Source organism: Acomys minous, assembly GCF_964271855.1.
Source record: "Acomys minous genome assembly, chromosome: 11".
Lineage (NCBI taxonomy): Eukaryota > Metazoa > Chordata > Mammalia > Rodentia > Muridae > Acomys > Acomys minous.
The window spans coordinates 103466247-103492737 of record NC_140492.1 but is presented as its reverse complement, the minus strand read 5'-3'; the positions used below and the strand labels follow the sequence as shown (position 1 = coordinate 103492737).

Sequence of the window (26491 nt, the reverse complement as noted above, 5' to 3'; positions counted from 1 at the left end):
CCTGTCAGGCCTGCCTGCTTTCTATTGAACTCAGAGAAATGTAGAATTCACTCACCTTTAACCTTAAGCCTTGTCAGATCCCTTTACCAACTGACTGGAATGTACAGCCATCCCACTTATCCATGGGGCATATGGTCAAAACCCATAGCAGACACCTGCAACCATGGATAAGTAAGTAGTACCAGTTTTGCATATACCTTATGCTTTTCTCTATGTAAATTTTGTTTTAATTTATGTTAGGCACAGTAAAAGATTAACAGTACTAAATTAGAATAAAATCAAACTACTCTAACAATACACTGGAGTACAGCTTACTTCAGACTTATGAATTACATGTTCCTGGACTTTTCTACTCAGGGCTTTTAGACTTGGGTGAAATCACAGGGGAGGAACCACCACTGTTTTGTGTGGTGTTTTTGGTAAGATATAGAAACAGAGATGGTGGTGTGATGGAATGATTGAAAGACTCCATCTGCTGTCTGAGAGCAGAAAAAAATCCATAAACATTCTTTCCTGTGGAAAGTAACCCTAACCTCGTGAGAAAAAAGCTTCCAAAAGAACAGCTCTGTCCAGGGCCCCAATGTAACTCTATCACAGGTGCTGGCTTCATGTGTTCACAGCCCGGCCATGGCTTTCTCAGGCTTGACCTGGTGGCAAGGGCACCGAATTGATCTTTGACTGTACTTTCTGCAGAAACCAGAGCGTTCTAGGGTATTGAATGGAACTTCACTCTGGTGGTCCCCAGTGCCCTGCTGTCTGGCATGGGAACCACTGAGGAGCCTGGTAGCCCGAGGGCGGTCTTGAACCATGGTGGGCTGTGGGGGAGGAAGTCAGGGAGCAGAGAAAGTATCCTTTCGAGGCTCTGTGCTTCACAGAGCTCTCTTTGCCGGCCTGACCTTTTAGGTAGCTATTTGATATTTTCATTTAATTTATAATTGTTTTAGCTCCTACCAAGTAGAGGTTTACTTACCCTATTTATACACAGAAAATATTAGCAGGGTAACAAATTTATTTGTTATTTTTGCTAAGGAATCAGTCATGATCTTAAACCTACTAGGTAAATATTCAACAATGGGGCCACATCCCCAGTCGTAACTGCTTTGTTTTTTTCCATCTTTTACCATCTTCACCATTTTAAAGGGTAAAGTAGACCCTTTTTTATGTGCCTCAGTTACCTCATGGTCTTCCATTAATCTCCTGGGTGAGGTAGAGTTCTTTTATTAGCTTGCTGATTCATTTAGCAAATGTTTGAGTGCACCACTTACAAGATGGAGCAGGAATGCTGTTTGTTTTCTTCCCAAACAGAAACTTGAGGCTGTGGCTTTCTAATTATAAGATAGGCACTTGTTACAGAGTGCAAAGAATACAGAGCAGTACAATCACTCCTAACCCTGTGGCTCTTCAGTGCTGTCGCCGACACATTAATACATCTTCTGGGTTGTGTGTGTTACTGTTGTTCTGTGTCTTGATTTGATCTCAAGTGCTGCAATACTCTGTGCTCTTGTGTTGTTAGCTGCTTTCTGTGGCCTTACCAAGTCTTCCTGTATAACTGGAATAATCAGTGGGTGTGTTCTAAATGTTAGTGTACCGAAACATAAGCCATCAGCTCTCAATATGCTATTCATTGAACATTCAAATTCCCTTCCCTCTCCCCTTTTCCCTTATTTTTTCTTTCATTCATTCAATCTATCTATCTATCATCTATCTATGTATGTATCTATGTATGTATGTATGTATGTATGTATGTATGTATGTATGTATGACATCTATCTATCTATCTATCTATCACAGGTTCGAGCTCTGTAGCCAAGATTGGCTTAAAACTCAGTGCAGTTCTCATGTCTCAGCCGTCCAACTCTAGACAGGAGCCACCATGTACATCTCTTCTTTAACATGTCGCTCTTACACATATCTTTCTTTCTGTGCTCACTGGTGGAAATGAAGTTCTGGGTTCACTGCTCCATTTTCAGGAGCAAATGCTGCTCTTAGTACACATGCATACAGTAAATCCTGGCTGAGTGCGTGAATGGCCTGGTTATTTCTGTTGAGCTGGGCGGGAACTGGGATTTTAGTACAGGGCCGGGTTTGATGATGTATAGAGGGTTTGGTGCCTGGGGAATTAACTAATCTGCTTGGTGGAAGGCTTGGAGAAGACTTCCAGGTCCCCTGCAGGTAAAGTCGTAGAAGCCACATATGCCTGAGAAGACGGGGCAGAGAAGGGATGTGACTTGTTGGCCCCTTACTCTGTAGAGCAGGGGAGGAGAATTGCTTCTTCCCTTGCTTATCTTTTTCTACTCAGCCAGTGTCCCTTCTAGAGGAAGCTAAAGTGTGGCCAATGTGATCTGTCCTGTTAATTCTTATGGATGAAATCCTGCCCATTCCCTCACCAGCTCCGTCACCCTAAGTTAGATCACTTCCCTGAGCCCCAGTCTCGGCTCTTACACAGGATGACAGCAGGAGCAGCAGAGGGTAAGATATTGGTAGGTGTTAGCTAATAGTATAGATTACATAGGCTTTGTGTGTATGGCAGAAATCCACTGAAAGCTGGTAAAGCAGTCAGTTTCCTTTGTGCGGATTTGTGTTGCGTTTGCTTTGGCAATCATTCTGAGGCGAGCCACAGCTGTGACTGGAGGGCCAGCTACAGTTGCGACTGTTAGACCCGAGCCTGGGTGGGTTGTGTACTTATCAGTGAGCAGAAACGGATAATACATCTGTAAACTGTGCTTTAGTCAGATGACTGGCAGTCTGAGAAGGTTAACACCCTAATGAAGCCACCGTACCATCTCCTCTTTAGCTCACAAGCTCTGCCAAGACTATTGATTATCTTAGAGCTTAATCATGCCCTCTTGGGTCACGTGACCACCACATCCTGAGATTCATGGTGCCTGCCATTCACACTTCTCCCTAATCTCTCTGGCTCTCTGGTGGTGTGTGCTGGCATCCGCTTTGCAGCTCTCCAGGTGATCCTGGCCTGGGAAGCCAACCCAGAACCATCAATAGTGTGCAAGTGCAGTCCTCCCTACAGTGTGGAACACAAGGTGACTGTTCTCTGTCCCCGGCCACTATCTCAGCAGAAGGACTGCTTCTTTAATCTCATTTCAGGATTCCAAAGGCGTTTGTCAAGAGCAGTGCTGGGCATGCACTACCCGGCACCCCGCTGCCACCTGGGCTCCCTCTCTCTCCCTGTCCTTGCAGTGGGATGAGCCCTGTATAAGCTCAGTTGGAAGCTGTTTTTGAACCGAGGGTGGGGGAAAACCAGCTGCAAAGTCCTGATTGAACAGTCTAGAATTTCAGGACTGCCCACTTAAGAACACTGGCCTTCTGGGTTTCAGATCTGGGCTAATATGGTAAACAAAACACAGACAAACAGAAAACCAAAGGTTAGTATTAAAAGGAGTGTGAGAGTTGAAATGCTGAGATCCAGGAATGAGAAATGAAAGAGCTTGCAGCTGGGTATGAGATAACCAAGCGGATAAGAAGAAAGACCAGGCTCGGAGCCAGCGTTGACGGGAGTCTCCCGGGAAAAAACACAACGCGCTGTTGTTTTCTCATGCTTCTTTTTTTGGTAGTTATAATAGACTAAATTATAAGCAAGGACAGTTTAAAAAAACAATTCCATTCTTTTCCTACTCTATTCTGCATATTCCAAAAAGGTGAGCACCTCAGATGAACCTTAGACGAGGAGTTAGTTAAACATGTGGTAGCTTCAGCTACATCTTGGTAAACTATGACATGAATTAACTATCCACAGACAGTTAACGGAAAAGGCTGTTGGTAAAGTAGTAGCTGGTTATGTGAATTTAGGAACAAAGGCTGTATAGTCTAACTAGCAGCTGGCAGACCTCACAAAGTCAGAGAGTAGCTAGGGCTAATGGCCAGTAGACAGCAAGGTCAACAGCCAGCAACAAGTCAGAGATGCAGAGAAGAGGGCATCAAAGCACGACCGCTTCTCTGAGGAGCAAAGGTGTGAGCACGCATGGTCATCTCCCTGCTAGGAGGAGTCGAGGTGTGTGGAGCCTGTGGGCCTCTATTGCCTCAACTTCACCATGTGCAGACAATTAACCAGACTTAGTAAAAATGGCCCCGGCCTCTGCCCAGTCAGACCACGAGCCCATCAACAAACAGTCCAGCACACACCATCTCATTACAGGAGCAAAGAGAACAACCTCGCTGCCTGTCCCCTGTCAAGTCCCTTTTGCTTGTATTCCAGAGCTCTGTGTTCTACAGTGGAGCTTTGGTCATTCATTCTTCCTCCTCTTTCTCTGTGTAATAAAAAGTTTTAAAGCCCAACCTTTCGGTTGCTCGTGAATTTCATTCCATGAGTTCGTGAGAAAAGGACCCAATATTTAAATTTTGTGTGATCATGGTTGCAAGCCCGTCTGGATCTGAACTCCTGAGTTAAGCTTTACACTCAGGAATCCTCACCACCCCCGATTGCCCTCACCCACTCCAGTCCTGTTTCCCAGCTGCCTGCTGTGAGCTTCGGACCCGGCAGTTAGAGCTTGGGAACTGTGAAAGATTTGAAGAGAAGAGAGAAGATCTCGTGTATGTGTTAGGTACCTCTGTATGTTTGTGCTTCCTGGGTGACACTTGCAGGCTTCTTGTTGTTTTGCTGTTGTCAGTTTGTACTGCCGCCATGGACTTCCAGGTAATGAGGATATTCTGTGTTGACTTAATGAAGTCCCGAAGCCACTCCCAGCCCTAGCTTCCTGGCACGTTTCCTCATAGGCCTCCTCCATTAGTCCTTGGGAAGATGATTTCCCAGGGCTGGTGGCAAGGCCAGGGAGGGAGAACTGGGACTGGTATTCACTTTTTGTGGTATGCGTTTTGGATTCTCCTCAAATAAAAGGGAAAAAAAGCAGTGAGAGCCCCTGCCTATCTTCTCATTTGACCCCTTTCCCAGGCGAGGACAAAGTGCCTCTGACTTACGGAGGCCTGTGTTGTGCACTCATCAGACGTGAGGTGGGCCAGTGAGAAGGACTCTAGGAGCGAAAGATTCTCCCTTGTGTTTTGATTGAGAGAGAGAAAGGTTCTTCAGAGGGAAGAGAATGGTGTGAGTCCATACTTTGCTTTTAAATTTGTTTATAGAAACATCTTCAATTTTGTTTTTTGTTTTTGTTTTTGTTTTTTTTTCAAGACAGGGTTTTTCTGTGTAGCCTTGACTGTCCTGGACTCACTTTGTAGACCGGACTGGCCTCAAACTCACAGTAATCACCTCCCTCTGCCTCTTAAGTGCTGGGATTAAAGGCATGCGCCATCACGTCTGGCACATCTTTAAATCTTATCACTTTTCTAAACTACTTAGATTTTCCTTCCCGCTTCCTTCCCAGGGTACATGTATTACTCTTTAAAAAGAAATCTGACAAGGCTGGAGAGATGGCTCACAGGTTAAGAGCACTGCCTGCTCTTCCAAAGGTCCTGAGTTCAATTCCCAGTAACCACATGGAGGCCCACAACCATCTGTAATGAGATCTGTAATGAGTGCCCTCTTCTGGCCTGCAGATGTACATTCAGGCAAAAACACTGTATACATAAATAAATCTTTAAAAGCATTATTAAAAAAAAAAAAGAAAAGAAAAGAAAGAAATCTGACTACCTGCCAAGTATGGTGCCACTTGCCTGTGATCCCAGAGCCTGGAGGAAGAATCAGGAGCACAAGACCTGTCTCCTATACACAGTGAATAAGATCCTGTCCCCAAAGCAAAAGCAATACACACACAAAGTGTTAACTTTAACACACACACACAGCGCGAGTGTTCAGAAGTAGAGATGTTTCTCTTCCCTCCCCATATCTAGGTCCATCCCCTTGTAGTTACTGTTAATAGTCTCAGATCTTCCCACGAGGCTCTGTGTACCTCTGTGCAAAGTTAGTCTGTGCCAGCACGTGCACCTGTGCTCGTCGGGGCTGCCACACTTAAGATCACCAGCCACGTGGCTTAAACAGACATTCAGTTTCTCCTCTCTAGAGGCTGAGAGCTCCAGAACAAGGGCTTTGGCAGGTGGTCTTGTCATGAGTGGCCCCTAGAGTCGCCTCACATGGCAGTCCTGTGGTGCCTTTGTATTCTCATCTTCCTCCTGAAAGGACACAAGCTCCTGGCTCAGGGTTATCAGTGACCCTGTTCTAAAGGCCGAATAAAAAAGCACAGTTTCGGGCGCGCATGGGAGGGTAGTTGCTTCAACACGGGAATTGTGAAGGAGGCACCTGCGCAGTAGTACCAACCCCTCACTGCACACCAGTGTCCCATGTGTAGATGGCCCATAGTTACTTTAACACTAGGCCTTGTGGAGATGGATCGTAGGGCCTCTCCCAGTGTTTGTAACTGAGTCTCTGAATACTTGTAGGTGTGTGTCTGCCCGGATGAACTTGGAAGAAATGTAAGCATTGGCCTCTGAAGAGTTTAAAAAGTATAAGAAGGAGAGCCCATGAGACCTCAGCCCTACACAGAAGCTACAGGTGCTAAGGGGTGCCCAGAGCAGGAGAAACAGTCTTCCCGAGGGAAGAGCACATCAAACGATCAGCCCTGAAAATGCACACGCTAGTACCATCATACAGACTGAGCAGGTTGTGTGTGTATTCAGGAATAGATGTGTATACACGTATACACGTGCAGCAACAATAATGAAAACAGAGGCCATGAACTTGAAGGAGTAAGGAGGAGCATGTGGGAAGGTTTGGAGGGACGGAAGGGAAGGGCAAAATGATGTAATGATAATCTGAAAAAATAAAAGGAGTGAAGTGAAAATTATAGGCCTTAGTCCTCTGTGATATGATGCTGGCAGGAAATTCAGAGTTTAGCATGGGGTTTGTGATGGTGGCCCCGGGGACTGGGGTTGCTTGTGCTTTTGTTTGAGGCGTTTGCCACTCACATGACTTCATCGTACATTACTCACCCGGCATCCGTTTACTGAGGCAAGGATGAACAGCACTGCTTTGTTCATCTTTTATTTTTATTTTAGACAAAAAGGCTTTTAAAAAGAGTAATTTTAAGCTCACAGCAAACTTGATTAGAAAACAGAAGTGTTTTATATGTTCTTCATCACCACAGAGGTGCATCTTCCTCAGTGATGCTCAGCATCCTCCCATGGTGATCCTCCTCCTCCTCTTCCAGGATGATCAGCAGCATCCTCCCAGGATCAGCATTTTCCCATCATCACCACCCCCTCTTGGCCAGCATCCTTCCAGCACGTTTGTTAACATCACATGAGTCTGTATCTTCCCTCCCCCCCCCCCCCCCCATAGATCATCTTACAGCTCAGCCTTGGTGCCACAAGCCTGACTTGTTTCGCCTTGCTTATGCCCCGATGAGCCAGGAATGAGCCAGTGGCGTTTGTCTTCAGGCTTGTGACAGTCTGGAGTTGTCTGAGGTGAAGAACAGGATGAGTGATATGCCCGGGTAATAAAACTCTGGAGGCAGAGGCTGGATGAAAGTTATTTTATTCTACGTTATGTGCTCCCCCAAATGTGGCCAGTCAGCACAGGTGGGATAAGAGTTTCCTGGAATGCTAGTGTTCCTTTTACAGACACTGTTTTCAGTTTCCACCTGGAGCATTTGTTAGAATTTAGCTTAAGGTAATGTGTGCCTTCCTTGTTTATTGGTATAGTTTGCTTTGAAGGGTGACTCTTGGTATGGCAGAATTGAATATAGAATTGTTGAATTGCAATCTTTTTTAGGATTTTTATACAATATGTGCATACATATAAATGTACATATGTCTGGTTTTTGGCAGTACTGTGTTTAGACCCATGGTATTGCACATGCTAGGCGAATTCTCTACCACTATAGCACTATAAGTAAGACTAAAGTTTGACAAATACAGTGTACACGTTGGCATGTGGCTTTAATGAGAGAGTAAGATTAAACCACTTGCTCCATTTAAGTGCTTTCCATAATCACATTCTTTCTGTCACTGTTTAGACAAATTTAAAGGTCTGTGTGTATTCGTTTTTCCCTTTTGTGGAGATAATAAGCTTAACCACTGATCCTGCTATGGTAGTCCCATCATTAACATGAAGCATTCCAACTAGTTCTAAAATACAGAGATGATCAACCTATAAAGGGGAGGGGCTTAGTGACCTCAGTTTTAGAGTGTGGTTGGGTGTCCCTGTTGCTTCGGGCCTGTGACAAGCAGCGTGTCACTAGGGGAGCATATAGCAAACAGAGAGAGCCAGGGCCCCCCCCCCCCCAGTCCCCTTCTGTGACCTGATCTTGCTTAAACCCTGCTCTTAGTCAGAGGTTCTTCACCTTTGGGTCACAAGCCCTTTGAGGGTCAAGTGACCCTCTTACACAGGTCGCCTGAGGCCATCAGGAAAAGCAGCTGTGTATGATTCATAGCAATAGCAAAATTATAGTTATGAAGTAGCAACAAAAGTAATTTTATTGTTGGGGGTCACCACAGCATGAAGAACTGTATTAAAGGTTACAGCATTAGGAATGTTGAAAACCACTGGTGCTGGGCCAGTCTTTTACTACATGGTCACTTGGGCAGTGCTTAAGGTTCAAACTATAGCAAACTGCTCCTAAGGTAGTTTTTTTTTCAAACAGGCTAAGGATTTTGTCACATCTGAACTTGGAATGCAGCAGATCTGGTTATCTGTGACATGCGACAACATAGCTTGAAGGAAAGCTGGGAAAGAGGAGGGAGAGCCTGGAGAACCAACCTGTTTTGGGGGGGGTGGAGAAGAGAGAATAGAAAGAGAGGAAGATCTATCCTCATGTATAGAAAGAAGTAAAATCAGGGATTGGCCACAGGACCAAGTGGCCTGGGCATGTAGCTCAGCTGGTAGGATGCTTTGCCTGATGTGTGTACAGCCTCGGGCTCAAGCCGAGCGCTTACAGTGGTGGTGGTGCTGGTGGTGCATGCTACAGTCCCAGCGCCTGGGAGGAGCTTGAGGCCAAAACAAAACCCAAGCCACAGGATAGTGAGTTGTAAAGAAAATGGCAGCTGTAGCTGATAAACCACATGTAGCGCACAGTGTGAGCTGCTAGCTTAGCAAGGAGAATTGCTTCTTTATAAAGTGATGGCCTCACTTAGCATTTTCAGTAAGATGGCTTGGAAAGCGGACTACAAGACGCAGAGAAGATGTTAGCAAGACTCTGAAGCGCTGTTACAGTGCAGGACAGAGGCTCCGACCCTGGCACTTTCGTGAAGTGAGTGAGGTAGCTTGTGAGGTGACCAGACTTCTGAGATCTACGACAGCATTATAACTTGCAGCGTTAACTCCATACCTGTCATTTAGTCGCCTTGTACATGGTGATTACAATGTGGTCTTGTAACTGGTACTTGTTTTAAAGCTTTGCAAAGTCCCAAACTTCCTGATAATTTGCAAGAAATTGAACTGTTAGGGCTTAGGTTCGCTTTCATATAATTTGCACTTTATGGTATGTGCTTTTGTAGAAGCCCTGCTGCCAGGTGGGTTCTAAACCACCCCAGCAGTGTATAAGGGGCATGCAGCTTAAGTCCTGTTACCATTGTTATTCGTTAGTGAGGACACTGAGTCTTTTTTATTATTTATTTATTTATTTATTTATCGTGTATACAGTTCTGTCTGCATGTACACCTGCAGGCCAGAAGAGGGCACCAGATCTCACTATAGATAGTCGTGAGCCACCTTGTGGTTGCTGGGAATTGAACTCAGGACCTTTCAAAGAGCAAGCAGTGCTCTTAACCTCTGAGCCATCTCTCCATTCCCTGAGGGGACAGAGTCTTAAGAGCGTAAATGTCTTTATCTCTAGGTGGCAGAGTCTAACTCCCAGTCCACAAAGGCTTCCAGCCTGAGCTGCTAGCCACTACCCTGCTGCCTTGTGTTTTATCAAAGACCTAGTTTTTCCAAATAAAGGGGGGTGGGGTGGGGACAGAGAGAATGTTGAACTGGTAAAGTTCATGCTGTATGAGCATAAGGAACTGATTTGATTTCTAGGACCGACATAAAAACTGGGTGTGGCAGCCCACCTCTAGTTCCAGCACCGTGGAGGCAGGGACAGGAGGACACCTCAGCTCTTCTAGGTGAATTGATGAGGTCCATGTTTAGCAGGAGACTCTGTCTTAAAAACTGAAATGGGGGTGAGACTCAGGAGCAGCAGCCGCTGTAGACCTCTCTGGCTTCCGCACGCATGTGCAGCACACGTGGTCATGGGACAGTGACCCGTTTTCCCAAGTGAAAGCCTTGCATACTCTTAGTGGTCCAGCAGGAGTTCTGTGCCCTCTGATCCTGGGGCCCACTCATTAGCCTAGAAGGATTGTCCCGAGAAACATCGCGTGTGTAAGAGGTACCTGTCTTTGGAGTTTCCGGTGCAGGCTCCCTTCCTCAAGCACCGCCTTCCCCCTCCCAGCATGCTCCTAGGTGGCACAGTTCGTGTGTAGACTCTGGATCTTGACATTTGTGTTGTTGGGCCCAGCTTCTTGTTTTTCATGTTCTTCCTCTCTCCTGTAGTCCCTTTTCTAGTTCTGAGCTACTGCTTTTGCTCTCAGCCAAACCCAGAAACCTTTGTTTTCTTGTAAGTATAATGACCGTACTTCGGAGGAAGTCCCTTTCCTGTTTACTCCTGGCCGCCTCCCAAGCTATTAGCGCTCATCCTTTGAGACAGTATCTGACTAGCCCTAGCGAAAGCTCTGCCACGCACCAGACTCTTCTCGTGTCCTGTGGTTGGTCACGATGACCAAAACAACAGTCATCTGTACCCTGGAAGGTCCAGCAGCTGAAAGCTGGGGCAAGTGTGCGTCTGTACATGATGCCAACTGGGTCTCCTGTAACTTAGTTCAAATCTGACACTACCCAGATTCGGTACAGTTACCTCTGAACCTCCCATAGCCTATCTGCTTGGTTATAAACCTGAGTTCCTACCGTTTCCACCTAGGGTTCAGTAATTTTCTGAAATTGCTCACAGAAGTTAGGGAAAGTGCTTATGTACTTATATTTCCCAGCTCATCACAAAGGTTACAAACACACAGCCAAATGTACAGGCTAAGGAGCCCCAGAGGGGGCTGGCCCTGTATCTGCTTACACAGTGATGGGAAACATCTTGTCAGTGTACCTGGATATGTCTACTGACACTGAAGTTCTGGATCCCACTGCTGAGGGGTTTTGTAGAGATGCCACTGGGTCTCATAACTGATTCAGTCATCAGCCATTGGCCATTTAACTCAATCACCTGTTCTCTCCCTGAGAGGAGAGAGTGGGGAGCTAAAATTCCCAGTCCTCAATCTCATGTGGCTGGCTCTTTTCCTGACAGACCCCATCCTACAATGACTGGGATGAGGGGCTCACCAGAAGTCAAGCTTTAGTTGTAGACTCGGGTCTGGTTTGAAGGGGGCTTAGGAGTAACACGGTGCTCCTCACCCACCCTTGACATTCCTGTGGTTTCAGAGGCTCCTGTTCCGTGACCTGAAGAGCGGGTCCATGTTTCTTGCTAAGTCACAGTATCACCCTGAGAGCATGTTTGTGTCTTTCCTAGTTGGCCTGCTGTTGCGGATCAGCTGGCTGTTCCCTCTGCTGTGGCTGCTTCCCTAAGGTCCGACAGTCTCGCACCACCCGCTTCATGTATCTGCTCTACTTCCTCCTGGTCATCGGCCTCTGCTGTGTGATGATGTCACCTTCGGTGACGAAGCAGGTGAAAGAGCATGTAAGTTTGTGCATTTTGGTAAGTTGTATGAGCGACTCGATTCAGAGGACTGGGTTCAACACCACTGCGATTTGAGGTTTGTTATTTGTCTGATGCTGTGATAAAACACTATAACCAAGGCAACCTATAGAAGGAAGAGTTGATTCTGCATATGGTCCCAGAGGGTTAAGAGTCCATCCTGGTGGGTTGGCATGACAGCACGTGGTAGGCAGGGCAGTGGGGGGTTCAAAGCTCATACCTTGAACCATAGCACAAAGCAGAGAGAACAGTCGAAGTAGGCAAGGCATTTTAACTAGCCTGCCTCTCTTCCCCCGCTAGTGTACTTCCCCCACAAGGCCACACCACCTAAACCTCCCCAAACAACACGGCCAATCAACTGGGGCCAAGTGTCCAAGTGTCCGAGGCTCTGGGGGCCATCTCTCATGCTAACTACTACTCTTGGTCTCTGAACTGTCTCAAAGCTTGTCCACTGCTTCCAGGCCAAGCAGGCAAGCCACTCAACAGCTCGATCTTTAATTGATCGGTTAAAAATGCTAGGCATGATGTACAGGTGTGTCTGCGAATGTGATGTATTTGTATGATCCATGTGCACATGTGTGTCTCAGTGCTCGTGGAGGCCGGAGGAGAACAGGAGGTGCTTGTCTCCTCACTCTCTGCCTTGTTCCTTTGAGACCAGGTCTCTCAGGAAACCTTGAGCTAGGCTGGTGATTGGAGGTCAGCAAGCCTCAGCGCTGCTCTTATCCATCACCTCAATGCTGAGGTGATAAGCCTGTGTGGGCATGCTCAGCTTTTCTTCGCCCCCAGTGTTTTGAGACAGTTTCTCTGTATAGCCTTAGCTGTCCTGGACTCACTTTGTAGATCAGACTGGTCTCGAACTCACAGCGACATGCCTCTGCCTCCCTGAGTACTGGGATTAAAGGCGTGTGCCACCACCACACCTGGCAATGCTCAGCTTTTTATACAGGTGCTGGGATCCAAAAATCAAAATTTCATGCTTAGACAGTAATTAAAACAGCATGGTACTGGCAAAGCAATAGGCTGGTGGATCAATGGAATCGAATTGAAGACCCAGAGATGAATCCACACACATTTGCTCATTTGATTTTTGACAAAGAAGCCAAATCTATTCAATGGAAAAATGATAGCATCCTCAGCAAATGGTGCTGGTCTAACTGTATGTCTGCATGTAGAAAAATGCAATTAGACCCTTATTTGTCACCATGCACAAAACTCAAGTCCAAGTGGATTAAAGACCTCAACGTAAAACCAGAGACATTAATTCAGTTAGAGGAAAAAGTGGGGAAGAGCCTGGGACACATAGGCACAGGAAACAACTTCCTGAACAGTACACCAACAGCCCAGGCCTTAATGTCAACAATTAATAAATGGGACCTCATGAGACTGAGAAGCTTCTGTAAGGCAGGAGACACTGTCAGTAGAACAAAGTGACAGCCTACAGACTGGGAAAAGATCTTTACCAACCCTTCATCTGACAAAGGTTTAATATCCAAAATATATAAAGAACTCAAGAAATTAAACACCACAAAACCAAACAACCCAATTGCGAAATGGGGCTTGGAACTTAACAGAGAATTCTCAACAGAGGAATATCAAATGGCGGAGAAACACTTAAAGAAATGCTCGTCCTCGTTAGTCATCAGAGAAATGCAAATCAAAACGACACTGAGTTTCCATCTTACACCCATCAGAATGGCTAAGATCAAAAACTCAAATGACACCACATGTTGGCGAGGATGTGGAGAGAGAGGAACACTCCTTCATTGCTGGTGGGAATGCAAACTAGTACAACCACTTTGGAAAGCTATCTGGCGTTTTCTCAGAAAAATGGGAATAGGGCTTCCTCAAGACCCAGCTATCCCACTTCTTGGAATATACCCAGAAAATGCCCTAACACACAACAGGGACATATGCTCAACCATGTTCATAGCTGCTTTATACATAATAGCCAGAACATGGAAACAGCCTAAGTGTCCCTCAGTAGAAGAATGGACTAAGAAACTGTGGTACATTTACACTATGGAGTACTACTCAACTATTAAAAACAAGGAATTCCCGAAATTTGTGGACAAATGGATTGACCTAGAAATTATCATAATGAGTGAGTTCACCCAGAAGCAAAAAGAGATAAACAGTATATACTCACTTATATCAAAACACTAGTCCAAGGGATACGTCCCATGAAAAACTTTACTTACCAAGAAAGTGGGTCAGAGGAGAGGACATCCTATTGAGACTTTAGGTGAGAGTAGCATGGAAGAATGGGGAAATAGTAGGACCCACAGGGTCCTGGAAACCTACAAGAAGAACTTAATGACAGGCAGATCTGGGTCCTGGGGGCCTCCTCTAACTAAGGCACCAGCCAAGGAGAAATAGGCAGTAAACTTCGAACCCCTACCAAGACCTAGCCGACGAACATGATATTCTCCACCGTTGAGTGGAGAGTGAGATTTGACTCTTACACGAACTCTGGTGCCCCTTTTCTGACCACGTCCCCTGGATGGGGAGGCCTGGCGGCACTCAGAGGAAGGATAGCAAGTTACCAAGAAGAGACTCGATATTCTAAGAGCATATATAGGGGGAGGAGGTCTCCCTCAATCACAGACATAGGGGAGGGGAGAAGGGGGGAAGTGAGAGGAATGGGAGGAAACAGGGGAAGGGCTAACAGTCGAGATGTAATATGAATAAATTAATTTTAAAAAATTTCATGCTCAGGCAGCAAGCCCGAGCCACTGCACTTAGCCACTGGGCCATCTTTCCAGCTCCAGTGGCTTTATCCTTAGTAGTGGGGCAGCCATGGTTGGATACTGTTGGGGAGAATGTGGCTCTCAGGTCTCTGCTTTGTTTATAGCTGTTTCAGATGAAAACACAATCTCTGCTTGTGGAACTCTGCACATCTCTTAGTCATAAGGATGACTGCCAGTATTTCAAGACTCAGCTTGCCAGAAACACTTAATCTGGCCTTTGTGGAAAGGATGATGCAGCTTAGACCATACCACAGATACTAGGAAGTCGTTTGGGTTGATTTTAGCCATACAGATCATGTGTTCATCTGGGAGCTAGGGGAAGTCCCACCCATTTCTTGGGCAATGTGTACTCAGGGATGCCTGGAGTGTGATGCCTACAGAGATGTGTGTGTGGTCCTTTCCTGTTCCCCCATAATAGGCCTCTTGATGAGCTGTATTAGGCTGCCGTGCGTTGAAGTCTCAGGGAAGCCCAGTAAACAGCATGATTCTTCTATCCTAGGTTTTGAAAGCAGAGACTAACATGCCATCAAGTGGAGGCCAGATGTCATGTTTATTACTTAACAAGTCATGTGAACCCGTTCCGTTTGCACTGCAGTGAGGTGGGCTTCCTTCCTCCTAAGCTCCTAAGCTGACCAGCCTTGCTCACTGGTGTTCCGCGGGCATAGCTCAGGGCACATTTTCTCCACTAGGGCACAGCTGCATGTGCTGAGGGCAGCTCTCATCCCCTCTACCCCTACCCCCAGGCACACAGTGAGGTGGCAGAGAAGCCAGGCCTCTAGTTGGTGCCACATCCTTTCACGATGACGATGGCCTCAACTGGAGTAGCTCCTGAGCAAACTGTCCCAGGCCAGTGCTGCACTGTGGCCATTTTAAACACTCTGCTTTAAAAACAGCCATTTTCTTTCCCCTTTTCTTCATGCTGGGAATGGAACCCGGGGTCTGGCGTGTACTAGGCAATCCTTCCACTGTCGACCTACATCCCAGCCCAGCAGCCACTTCCTCCCAGGCTCTTGGTCTGTTTTTATCCTGTTTATCCTTTAGTTAGAATAGGCCCGTCGAGCTTCCTGTTGGGCATGCATTTCTAGTTGTGCGTGTGTGTTTTTTATTAGAGAGTAAACTACTGTAAACGATTAAGTGTGCCTTCCGATTAAGGCCCCACAGTGGGAGACATGGTATGTTTAGATGAGAAGTGAAGTTTGCCACTCAGAAGAAAAGATGGGAAATCTTCTGAGGCCTAAGACAAAGTAGAAAGCAGTAGGTTCCACATGGAAAGATACCTTGAAGGTTTGGAGCGAAGAGACTAAGGCCTTGGCTGCCTTAAGGTGTCCATGCCTCACTCTCTTTGTGCTGATGCGTATATTTACCACCCAGTCCCTATTGGCATCAGGGTTTAACTTAGTGTATTTGGGGGAAGAAGGTTGAACGGACGGGGCTGGAAATCTGGCTCAGCAGTTAAGAGCACTTACTGTACTTGCAGAAGATAGTTCTCAGCACCTGCTTCATGTATCTCTCAACCGCCTGTAGCTCCAGCTCCAGGGGATCTAGTGCCCCCTTCTGGCCTCTGCAGGCACCTGCATTCACATATGCTGCCTCCCATGTAAAGATTAAAAATTAAAATTTTTTAAATTAAAAAAAAAAAAAACGTTTAAGAGCTAGAAGGACAGATGCCTTAGCACCTCTTCGCAGTTCCCTCTCACTGAGATACACAGGCAGCATTCTGAAACCAGAAAGAGGCCCCCTGTTCGCAACCCACACACCACAGGCCATGTGACCCTGACAGGGCCCTAGCTGAGAGGCAGGAATGAATGCAGGGTGGGGGGCAGTGACACACCCTGCCCAGGCCACAAGCCTGCAGTTCTTTTTCCTCTGTCACTGTCACCTCTGGCATCCCACAGGCCAACAAAGTGCAGGCAAGGACCAGTAGAATGCCAGCCTGTGCGCTACAAGGAGACCTTTCAGGACCCACCCTCAAGCACCGCCTGAGTGTGAGGTCAGCCTGATTCTAGCACCACAAAACAAGCTGACTTTGTGGCCGGATAGCGGAACCCCTGTGAAGGCAAAAGGATTTGTTTCACCCAGAGTGACCTCACTCTCTGTGCAGGAAGCCTGGCCAAACCATTTTTAAATAGGTACATTCAGAGGCAGGCATGAAACATTTACAACCGCCCTGTAGGCACCAGGGTTCCCCCTTCCCTCCCCTGGCCCCTCCCCCTGATCTCTGGTGCCAGGTCACCCCAGTGAGCTCACTTCCCTCAGTCTCTCCCTGTCCCATAATGATCACACCTCTGCTTGGGAATCTAGAAAGGCTCATCCTTTCTCCATGGACCGAACACCTTACCTTAAAACGGAAATTCCTGTGGGATCTGGTCATGTGACCCACTGTCTTTTTCCTATGCCTTGGTCCATGCCCTGTCTGTCCTTGCTTTCTCTGCCTTTTTTGCTACACAGCCCAGTAGCTAAGCACACATATCCTGTCCAGTTCAAACCCCAACTCTACCTCTTAGGTATCTGTGAGATCTGGGATACACTGTTAAGTGACTAATTGCTTCCTCCTCATTTGAGTGGAATAATGACATCACCTACTGTATACACAAGAACGGTGGTGATGAAGAATGAAGATACAGGTAAAGCGCTCAATCTAAAATAAAATCTAGCATGTGATATTACCTCATTAAAAAAAATACAGCTCTTAAAATACTTATGCATGCCACCTCCTCCCGGAAGCCTTCCTGGGCAACACCAGTCAACATCTTCCTTTTGAAGGTTCTGTCAGCAGTCAGGAAACAGATCCGGAAGGCATGGTTAGAGGCTATTGCATGGAGCAAGAGGAGCAGTGTCTGTAAATTCTTACAAAATGTATGTTTCAAACACATGCTGTGGCTTCTAGATCACCTCCAACCGCAATGGCACCGCTTCGCTCCAGATGTTACATAGCGGCACAGTTACAGATTTTGTCTCTTGAACCTGAGGCTCTCATCCTCCTTATACTGCAAACTTTAGAGCAGAGCTCCTACCACGGACAGCTGAGACAGAGTTCTCACCACAGGACCACAGTGGGTCATCAAGCAGCTGCTCGTGAAATTTAAAGAGAGAGTACTACACTATTAGAAAAAGAAAAGTAGTAAGTGGAGGCCTGAGTGTGGCTCAGGGGTTGAGGTCTCGCTGAGCCTGTCTGAGGCGCTAGTCAAATGATTGAATGTAAAAGGGAGACTAAACAGGTGACACATGTTTCCCCGAGGAGGACCTGGTCAGCTCCCGTGTCCCACCTCCAGCCCATGAGTGAGGACAGAAGCAGAGCCAAACGGTCTATAAAGTCCAGAAAGCCAAATGTATCAGAGATCACGGTGATGTCTCAAGTTCCTAGACAGACATACTGCAGGCTACAGTAGACAAGCGACAGACAAGCTGTAAGCAAGAAGGGGTCTTGTTTCTCGGCCCAGGACCATGCAAGTTAGTCTGTAAAGCTCACTCCAGCATGCTTGCTAGCTGAGCTCCCTGCTCTGCAGCCTGAACAGCCACATAAAGGAGCCCAGGTGCCCAGAACTATTCCTGCCCTTTTGTTCAGCTCTGTCTTCTTTTCACTTTGGGCGTTGAATGTACACTGACCACAAGTTTTGCATTTTTCTTAAGAGGCAAAGCTACTTTGAGGCTGATAACTGTGGATTTTGAATGTGGTTAGTGGGGTAAATTTAAAGGATTTCTCTCTGTAGCCAAAAAATTCATTCCTACAAAACACATAGAGGTGGCCAGGAATGGTGGTGCACGCCTGTAATTCCAGCACTTGGGAGGCAGAGGCAGGTAGATCGTTGTGAGTTCGAAGACAGCCTTGTCTACAAAGTGAATCCAGGACAGCCAAGGCTACACAGAGAAACCCTGTCTCAAAAAACTAAAACCTAAACCAAAACAAAACAAAACAAAGCACATAGGGGTGAGCTCAATGTACTAAGTATTCCTCACACATTTTCACTTGCTCTTGACCTTTTTGGGGAAAAAGAAAGGTATCTGTCTTTATTAACATATGGTGGCATTGGTAGATGATATAGGAAAAGGGAAAAGTGAACCAATGCTTACTTGTCATTAGTTTGAGTCCAAAGGCTACCTACTGTCATACCCAGAACAGTCAATTCAGATTCCTTCAGCATTAAGCCTGTGGTTTCCGGCTGTGACCTCCTGCCCCCCTCACCTTGTTTTGGGACCTTTGCAGCACCTGCTGTAGGAAGTGTTGAACTTTCTTCCACCTGTGAGAACCTTTATTATCCTCTCTGTCTCCCCATTCTGGTATGCCTGTGGTGTCATGGTCTCTCAGCCCATGTTTCAAATGCTACCCTGACCACGTGTTCCCTGCTTCCCCTGAGGCAGCCCATTCATCTCTGCCTTAGGCTGTCTTCAACGAAGGACTGTGGGTAGGGATCCCTTTACTCGGAGCAGGACTGGGGACATCGGCAGGGTCGTCTTTCCCCCTCCCTCCCATTTGTGCATCCAGTACTGACCACAGACAAGACACAGTTTGTGCTGTGAGTAGGCCATGCTGGGCCCCCCCAACTCCCCACCCCTCTTCCCCTCCCCCTCACCCCCTGGTCCTCAGCCTTCCTTCCCAAGATAACTGATGGCAGGGGTGAGCTGAGGGCGCTCCTGCGACTTCTGTTTCTCCCACATCAGCCCTGTTCTAGATTCTTAGAGTCTAGATAATTTGACTGTCAGCCACAGAAGCTACTTTGCTTGGATTTTGAAAGACTTGCAAAGTGCAACATCTCGCTGGCCAGCTGGTTTGGATGACGTGCTGCACTCCTCTGGTGGTTTCTGGAGTGGACACTGCCATGCAGTCTGTTTTAAGACTGTAGGTTGACAGATGCGCTACTCTTCTCTTTTCATTTCACCCTGAACTGAGAAGGCCGTGATGACATGATTGCCAGTGTTGTTTGTGGCTCACCCTCCTGGGCTAGTGGCAGGGCTCCTAAGACCTACAGCTCAAGTGTCTAATCAAAGAAATGAACAAAAATAGAAGGTAGCTCACGTCTATGACAGGTGACGGTAAATAGCAGGGCTTATTAAGTGTTACACGGAGAGAACAGTGTTGCTTTTTAAAGGATATGGTTGGAATCAATTGGTAGATGAATAAAGGAGAGTGGAAGAATGGAAGAGCCCTAAGTGGCCATGACAGATGACATGGGCCATGAAGTGAAGTGGCTTGTCCAAGGCTGAAAGCAGTAGCTACAGCCGACACTGAAACCCAGGCTCCCTGGTTGTTTGGCCAGTGTATTCCTGCTCCTGTCACTAGGTTGCTTGTTGGCTAGATAACTCCAAGAAATTTCGGTCCTAGCCTAAAGCAATCATGGCTTCCCCTGTCTCCTAAACACTATGGGTACAGCTGTAGGGAGAAGGAGCCTGTCTAGGAACTGCCGTCTAGCAGTGACCTCCCTTTAGTAAGCAGAGCTTTCCTTGACCCCTGAGTGTTCTCTGGACATAGTGGCAGCAAGTATTCCTTCTGGAAAGGTCACTGTCCCACCTGCCTCCTTCCTGGCATTGTATAGCTAGAAGCTGGGCTCAAAGGAGTCGAGAAAGCATGAAGTCACTAGACCAGAAGCAAACAGTCCCTGCAAGTTCCAGCCTTGGTCTGAAGTGGAAAACACAGTAACCATGAAAGAACTACTTATTTGTTTTTACATGGAAACTGAAACTTGTTTCATGTATCTGTCTTTTTTTTTTTTAAGATTTATTTATTATTATGTATACAGTGTTCTGCCTGCACGCTAGAAGAGGGCATCATCAGATCACATTTAGATGGTTGTGAGCCACCATGTGCTTGCTGGGAATTGAACTCAGGACCTTTGGAAGAGCAGTCAGTGCTCTTAACCTCTGAGCCATCTCTCCAGCGCGCCCCCCCCCCCTCCCTCCGTATCTGTCTTTTAAAAGCAGGATCAACATCATTGGTGAAAAATACTTCACCATGATGCAGAACACCATACAGTTTGTCCTGGTTCACTGTGGCAGGGATTGTCACTGAAGCGCACAAGCCTGCCTCTGACTGAGCTTGGTTTCTGTTGGTTGAATGATCAGCGTGCTGGGACCTAGGCTCAGGGGTTGTTTTAGCCGAAGTCAAGCCCCAGGCAGAATTGTCAGCAGCTGCCTGTTATGCTTCTTTTGGGAGAATGCTGTCGAATAAAGAGAAGTACTGCTAGCTCGGTTCATTGATTCTGGAGAATTTTTAAGTTTATTATTTTAACCTAGCGGAGATGAAATGACTTAAAAGTTCTGAAAAGAGCTGAATTCCATGTCAGTGTGCCTTACTGGGGGAGCTGTGTTGACCCTTAGGTCATGGGGATCAGTAGGAGCCTGGCAGAGCTGCCCAGCACTGAGGGTTCCGGGAGCTGGCCTCCACTTCTCAGGCACCCTCCTTGGTTCCTTCCCTTCCCAGCGTGGGTCTGTAGCAAAACGGCTTTGAAAACATTGTTACTTTTCGCATGAGGTCACTAGGCCAGAGACAAGCCCTCCCTCCAAGGCCCAGCCTCCGCCTCTCTCTGCTAGGTTCTGACCTCTACACAGTGAGTGATGCTGGGAAATTGTTCTGAACTTGATGCAGCTCTTTGTGCTATGCTGAGAGGCTTTTGTTAGACTCCGAATCAAGGACTGGAATCGACTCATGTCCAGTAACCGTCGTCAGGAACCAAAAAGCAATAGACCTTTCTCACTGTCCTTGCCTGTCAGATCCTTTGCACAGAACTCTTTGGAAGGCCCCAGATTTTAGCAGGATCATCATCATCATCATCATCATCATCATCATCATCATCATCATCATTATTATTTTGTTTTTCATTTTTTTTTTGAGACAGGGTTCTTTGTGTAGCCTTGGCTGTCCTGGAACTCACTCTGTCTGGTCTCGAACTCACAGAGAACCACCTGCCTCTACCTCCCAAGTGCTGGGATTAAAGGCGTGCACCAGCAAGCCGGCTCTTTATAAAGGTTGTCCTTGCTCTAAGAGAATTAACGAGGCGAGAATGTGAGTTTTTGCCAGCCCTTTCACTGTAACCATCAAACACATCTATTAAGTGACTGTAGCCAGGTGCTTACAGTTAGAACGGACACCTTCGCTTGTTATAAAGGAGCTGGGATGAAGCCGCATGGCCATGGCGGGGATAGGAAGAAGCCCATGGATGGGGTGAACGCAGTCACACCCTCACCCTAGTTTTGTTTTCTGTGCTTTTGATTATCTGGCTTCAACCAAAGTCCAAAAACATTGCATGGAAAATTCCAGAAATAAATAATTCAAAGCTTTAAATTATGCAGTACTGTCCCACTCTATCTTGCTTAGGATATGAATTATTCCTTTGTATCACCAACCACCACAACTCTTGGTTGTGAGATCTGGTATTGTGGTATCAGTGCTTTTGTTCAAGCAGTCCTTATCTTGTTTGTTTGCTCAGTTGTTTATTGGTACTGGGGACTGACCTGAGGGTCTCATACATGCTGGGCGGTTACTGTACCAATAAGCTGTAACTAGCCCCTCCTCCTCTCTTGTCTTCTTCCGCCCATCCTTCTCTTTTAAGATAAGGTCTCCATAAGTGTCCTAGGCTGTCCTCAAACCTGTGATCCTTTGCCTTAGCTTCCCAAATGCTGGGACTTTAGGAATGTGCCACTACACCCGACTCAGGTAACTCTTATTTTATATGGCTCCCAAGTGCAAGAGTAGTGACGTTGGCTGCTTTATTACAATGTATTGCTATACTATTTCATTTTATCATAGGGATTTTATATGTATTACTCAACCTAACTGCCCATAGTTTTAGGCATCCGTTGTTTTTGTTTCTGCTTTTAGAGACAGGATCTCACGTACCTCATTCTGGCCTTAAACTCACTACGTAGCTGAGGATTAGATTACCTTGAATTTCCTTCTGCTTCTGCCTCTGCCTCCCAAATGCTTGACTTTGCTGACATTACAGGTGTGCACTGCTGTACCTGCAGGTAAAGTGAGGTGAATGCGCTCTAATGATGATGTTTTCCACAAATCATGATAAGGGATATTACCTTTGTCACTGTAATCTCAGTACATTGTTTTTGGGATGTGGGGTTTTGAAATGGGGCCTAACTGTGTACAGAACAGCAGAACCTTCTATGTAGCTCAGCGTGGGCTAGAACTTGTAAGCATCTGCCGTAGCCGCTCTAGTGCTGGGTGGGCACTGCCACGATAGGCGGGCACCGCCAGCTACTGAGTACGTTCTGTGTTCTGTTTTGTCTTGTTTAGATTGAGAGCTACACAGACAGACAACCAGACAGAGACAAAGAGTATGTGTGTGTGTTTGAAATAGGGTCTTGTTTTGTAGTGCAGACTAGCCTAGCCTAGGACTTAGTGTGTAGCCCAGGTTAGCTTTGAACTCAAATGATCCTTCTGCCTCTTAGCCCCTGGAGTGTTTGGATTACAAATACCATAGTGCCAAACTTCTGAGTGCATTATTTAAAAACTTCCCAAAATCTGCTGCTTTCATTGCCTTATCTGTGCATGAAAGTATAGGTACCAAAAACTGAAGTGTGCCAGGGAGAAAGTCTCACCAACATATGGTTGTCATAGAGCTCTGTACCCCTTAGGTGAAGAGAGCAGTGGCTTGGCAGCTGGCCTCTGTGGTGTGTGCTGGTAATCTCAGCACTTGAGGGGCTGAGGCAAGTGTGTATGGAAGGAGACCCTGAGAATGAGCTGGTTGGCGCACATATGTGAACTCCAGTGACCTCCACCTGGGGATGTCTGGTAGACAGCTGAGGTGAAGGAGAGCCTTAGCACAGGACCTTAGGAGCTCCCCCGCACCCCGCCCAAAACCAGAACCACAGCAGGCACAGTTCAGTGAGGCAGTTCTCTATAGTCAACATGCCAGTCTAAAATTAACGTGGCGACATGCCGGCTCTCATCAGTGTGGGTTTTATTTTTGGTTGTGCGGGCTGTGGCTCTGGGGTAGATGGAACAGATGTGAGGGTTTCTGTTAATGCCTCTTAAGGCTTCTGAGCACTGGACACCCCTACCCGCTTTGACTCTGTATCGAAAAATAAATAGAAATCCTCTCTACTCGCTAAGAACTGCATGCGGGAGGTTCTGTAGTTTGATTCACTTTAAACCAGCTTCTGTGTGAAGCAGATCTGGTGAGGGAGAAGGTGGAAAGGAAGAGGCCATGGCCAGATGTTGCGTGGGATAACCCAGATGTGCCCCTCTCGGCTCCTGCCCCTTTGGATTTGGATGGATAGAGTAAGTTGTCACAATTGCCCCTTGGCCTTTGCAGTAAACATGCATATGTCAGCAATTAACTGTGGTGTGCAAAGCTTGCTGGTAGGAAGACTTTGCCCATATACGTCTGCTAGTAAACACTGCGAGCTCTGGGCTTCCATTGCACTACAAGAGCGGCCCAAACAATGCCAACAAGTGAACACAGCCCCATTCCACTAAGACTTTATTTACATAAGTGGGAGACTGGCTAGATCTGACCTATGGGCTGTCGTGTTTCTGGCTCCTATTTCAGACCCCAATAGTTCCATACAGGTCACATATAGCTATTTTCCTTTTCTCCGAGAGACAAACTTTAGTAGCCTGAACTTTATCCTTAGGCAACCAGAGCCTCTAGCTTCTGTTGCAGGTAAGGGCTGTGTGAACCCATCCCTAGCTAGACACGCACAGGTTAGTGTCTGCTATTCTATAGAGCATCAGGAATGTATGCTATCCGTTTCAAACACGTTAGGGACAAAAGGGCAGTGAAGAATGTAAGAATGAGCAGGTGGGGGTCCCAGGCTCAGGGGAGAAGTGAGGAGTGCTGGAGCCGGACCCTGAGTGTCTGCTGGCCATGGCTCTCAGGCACGAGATGAGGAAGCAAGTGGTCTGGGCTCTCAAAATCGCCAGTTGTTTAAATATGTTGCTGTCCCATCTTTGTTGTTGTTGTTGTTGTTGTTTTTCAAGCCAGGGTTTCTCTGTGTAACAGGCCTGGCTGTCCTGGACTCACTCTGTAGACCAGGCTGGCCTCAAACTCACAGAGATCCACTTGCCTCTGCTTCCCAAGTGCCGGGACTAAAGGCATGCACTGCCACCGCCCATCTGCTGTCCTGTCTTATGGAAAACAGATGATTCTCATGTCCTACCAAAGTTTAAAAGAAATCATAAATAGTTCAAACTAACAGATGAGCATGCTTGAAATATATATACATGCATGGCTAATGTATGGTACTGCTATGGTTATCTGTACATTTCACTAGAATTTTAGTTCCTTATTAGCATGGATTTAAATTGATTAATTTGCCAATGGATTCTATAGCACTGGGAACAGACCTAAGACCCCTAAGGCAAGTAGCCTACTAGTTGAGCTACACTTCCGCCTTGTAATATGGATAATACCTGTGTGTCATGTAGTGTGCAGTAGGGGGCAGAGTACCCATACAAACCCTAATTTGACTGAACTTTTCAAATTTCCCCAGAAAACAGCCATGCGTGCAGCTGCGTCTGTTATGATGGGCCACACCTTTAAGAGGAGCTTAGCTGATTTGGCTCTGAGATTTGTCACTGTGGCTTTTAGCACTCTTGGGTTGTTCATGTCTCTGGGCTCAGGGCTGACCTTCCTCCACTTCTTCACCCTCCATCCTCCCAGGAGCATCAGCTCCCACGGTCGCCTCCTTTGCCGTGTGCATTCTGGCTACCCTGAAATCCTCACCCCTTTCTTGGCTGCCCTGGAACTTGCTATGTAGACCAAGCTGGTCTTGAACTTGAGGCATTCCCCCCGTTTCTGCCTCCTGACTGCTGGAATTACAGGCATGTACCAACATGCCCATTGTCTCTGGCCTAGCTGTCTTTCTGGAGCAGCCTTGTGCAGCCGTTCTCCCACAGTTCCCCCGGGACAGGCTGTCATTAAATGAAGCCCCACCCTATTGTTGCTGTGATTCACTTCTGTGATGGCCTAGTCAACTTCACAACTGGGAGTCCTCCTCCCAGGAGCCTGTGTTTTCATTCACAGACAGTGTCGCGTAGAACAGGACAGCCTCTGTCATGGCCCATTTGCACTGCTCTTCACTGTGATGGACTCCTGCTTTCTCCTTCATGTGGTTGTGCCTCATGTGCCCTGCTTCACTTTAACCTAATTCTCTGTCAGGGGAGGGTGGATGTCAGTGACTCCTCTGTGTCTGCAGGAGCCCCTCTTCCGGTCCTGCACCGTCTCCTGTGAGTTCTCTGCTTTGGACTGATGGTGTATCTATTTAACACTTCAGTTAGAGCCTTTGCTAGTGATTTGGTCACACTAGCCGCAAACAGGGGACTATATTGTCAGTCAGCCTATATGTTCTCCATCCAGAAGACTTGCTTGGGGGTGGGGTGGGGCGGGGTGTGTGATGCTCCTGATTTGAGAGGTGGTAGGGGCAGGTACAACCAGACCATGACTATGCCCTCCCCCACTTTTGGCCTTTAATAAGGACATAATATATAGAGACTTTTCTTTAAAAAAAAAAAAAAAGGCCATGTACCTCACCCAAAGAGAGGCAAGTCTTTTTTTTTTTAAATAATTAAATGAGTTTAATTTAACATAGGTAAAATAACTTCATGAACTTTTTTCAGTCCAACTTAAAATCTTCTAATCACCAACTGTCAGAGAGATGGACTTCCTGTTTAACAGAGCCCTGGCTGCCCTGGACTTAATTGGTGTTACTGTTTTACTACTCCTAGGTTCCCCAGAGAGCTGCAGGATGCTAACATACTGAAGAAAGAACCCTGGTTGTACACTCTGTCCTGGAGAGGGTGGAGGCGGGCTCAGTACTCCTTTTTCACAGCTGTTGTGCCCTGTGGTAACAGGCTAATACCGTGCTGTCAGAAGTACTTCTGGGGGAAGAATCTAAGGGAGCCTGAAGTGGAGATGAGGGGAGAAAGACACCCCCGCCCATTCCAACATTCTTTCCAAGTGAGGGATGATGCAAAAGGATTCTTAGGTCTTGTTCCTCTAGTTGCTGCGAGTTCATTTATCACTCACGCTCCGCTGCCCAGCGCTTCCTCAGCAATATGATTTCATCTGACGCTCCAGAAACGTGATAGAATGAAGTGTGAGACTAATTAGCTTGGCCAGCATCACAGCCTCATCTCTGAAGTCAAACTGTCATTGA

The 26491-nt window shown here is 46.8% G+C and overlaps 1 protein-coding gene across 1 annotated transcript in view; it reads left to right on the top strand.

The window, feature by feature from the left end:
* Positions 1-26491, top strand: part of SERINC5 (serine incorporator 5) — a 98181-nt gene that overhangs the window by 36005 nt on the left and 35685 nt on the right. Inside the window, exon 2 of the mRNA XM_084801811.1 lies at positions 11454-11621. Within this exon, the coding sequence (XP_084657937.1) occupies positions 11454-11621 (168 nt within the window). The remainder of the gene's footprint in view (positions 1-11453; positions 11622-26491) is intronic.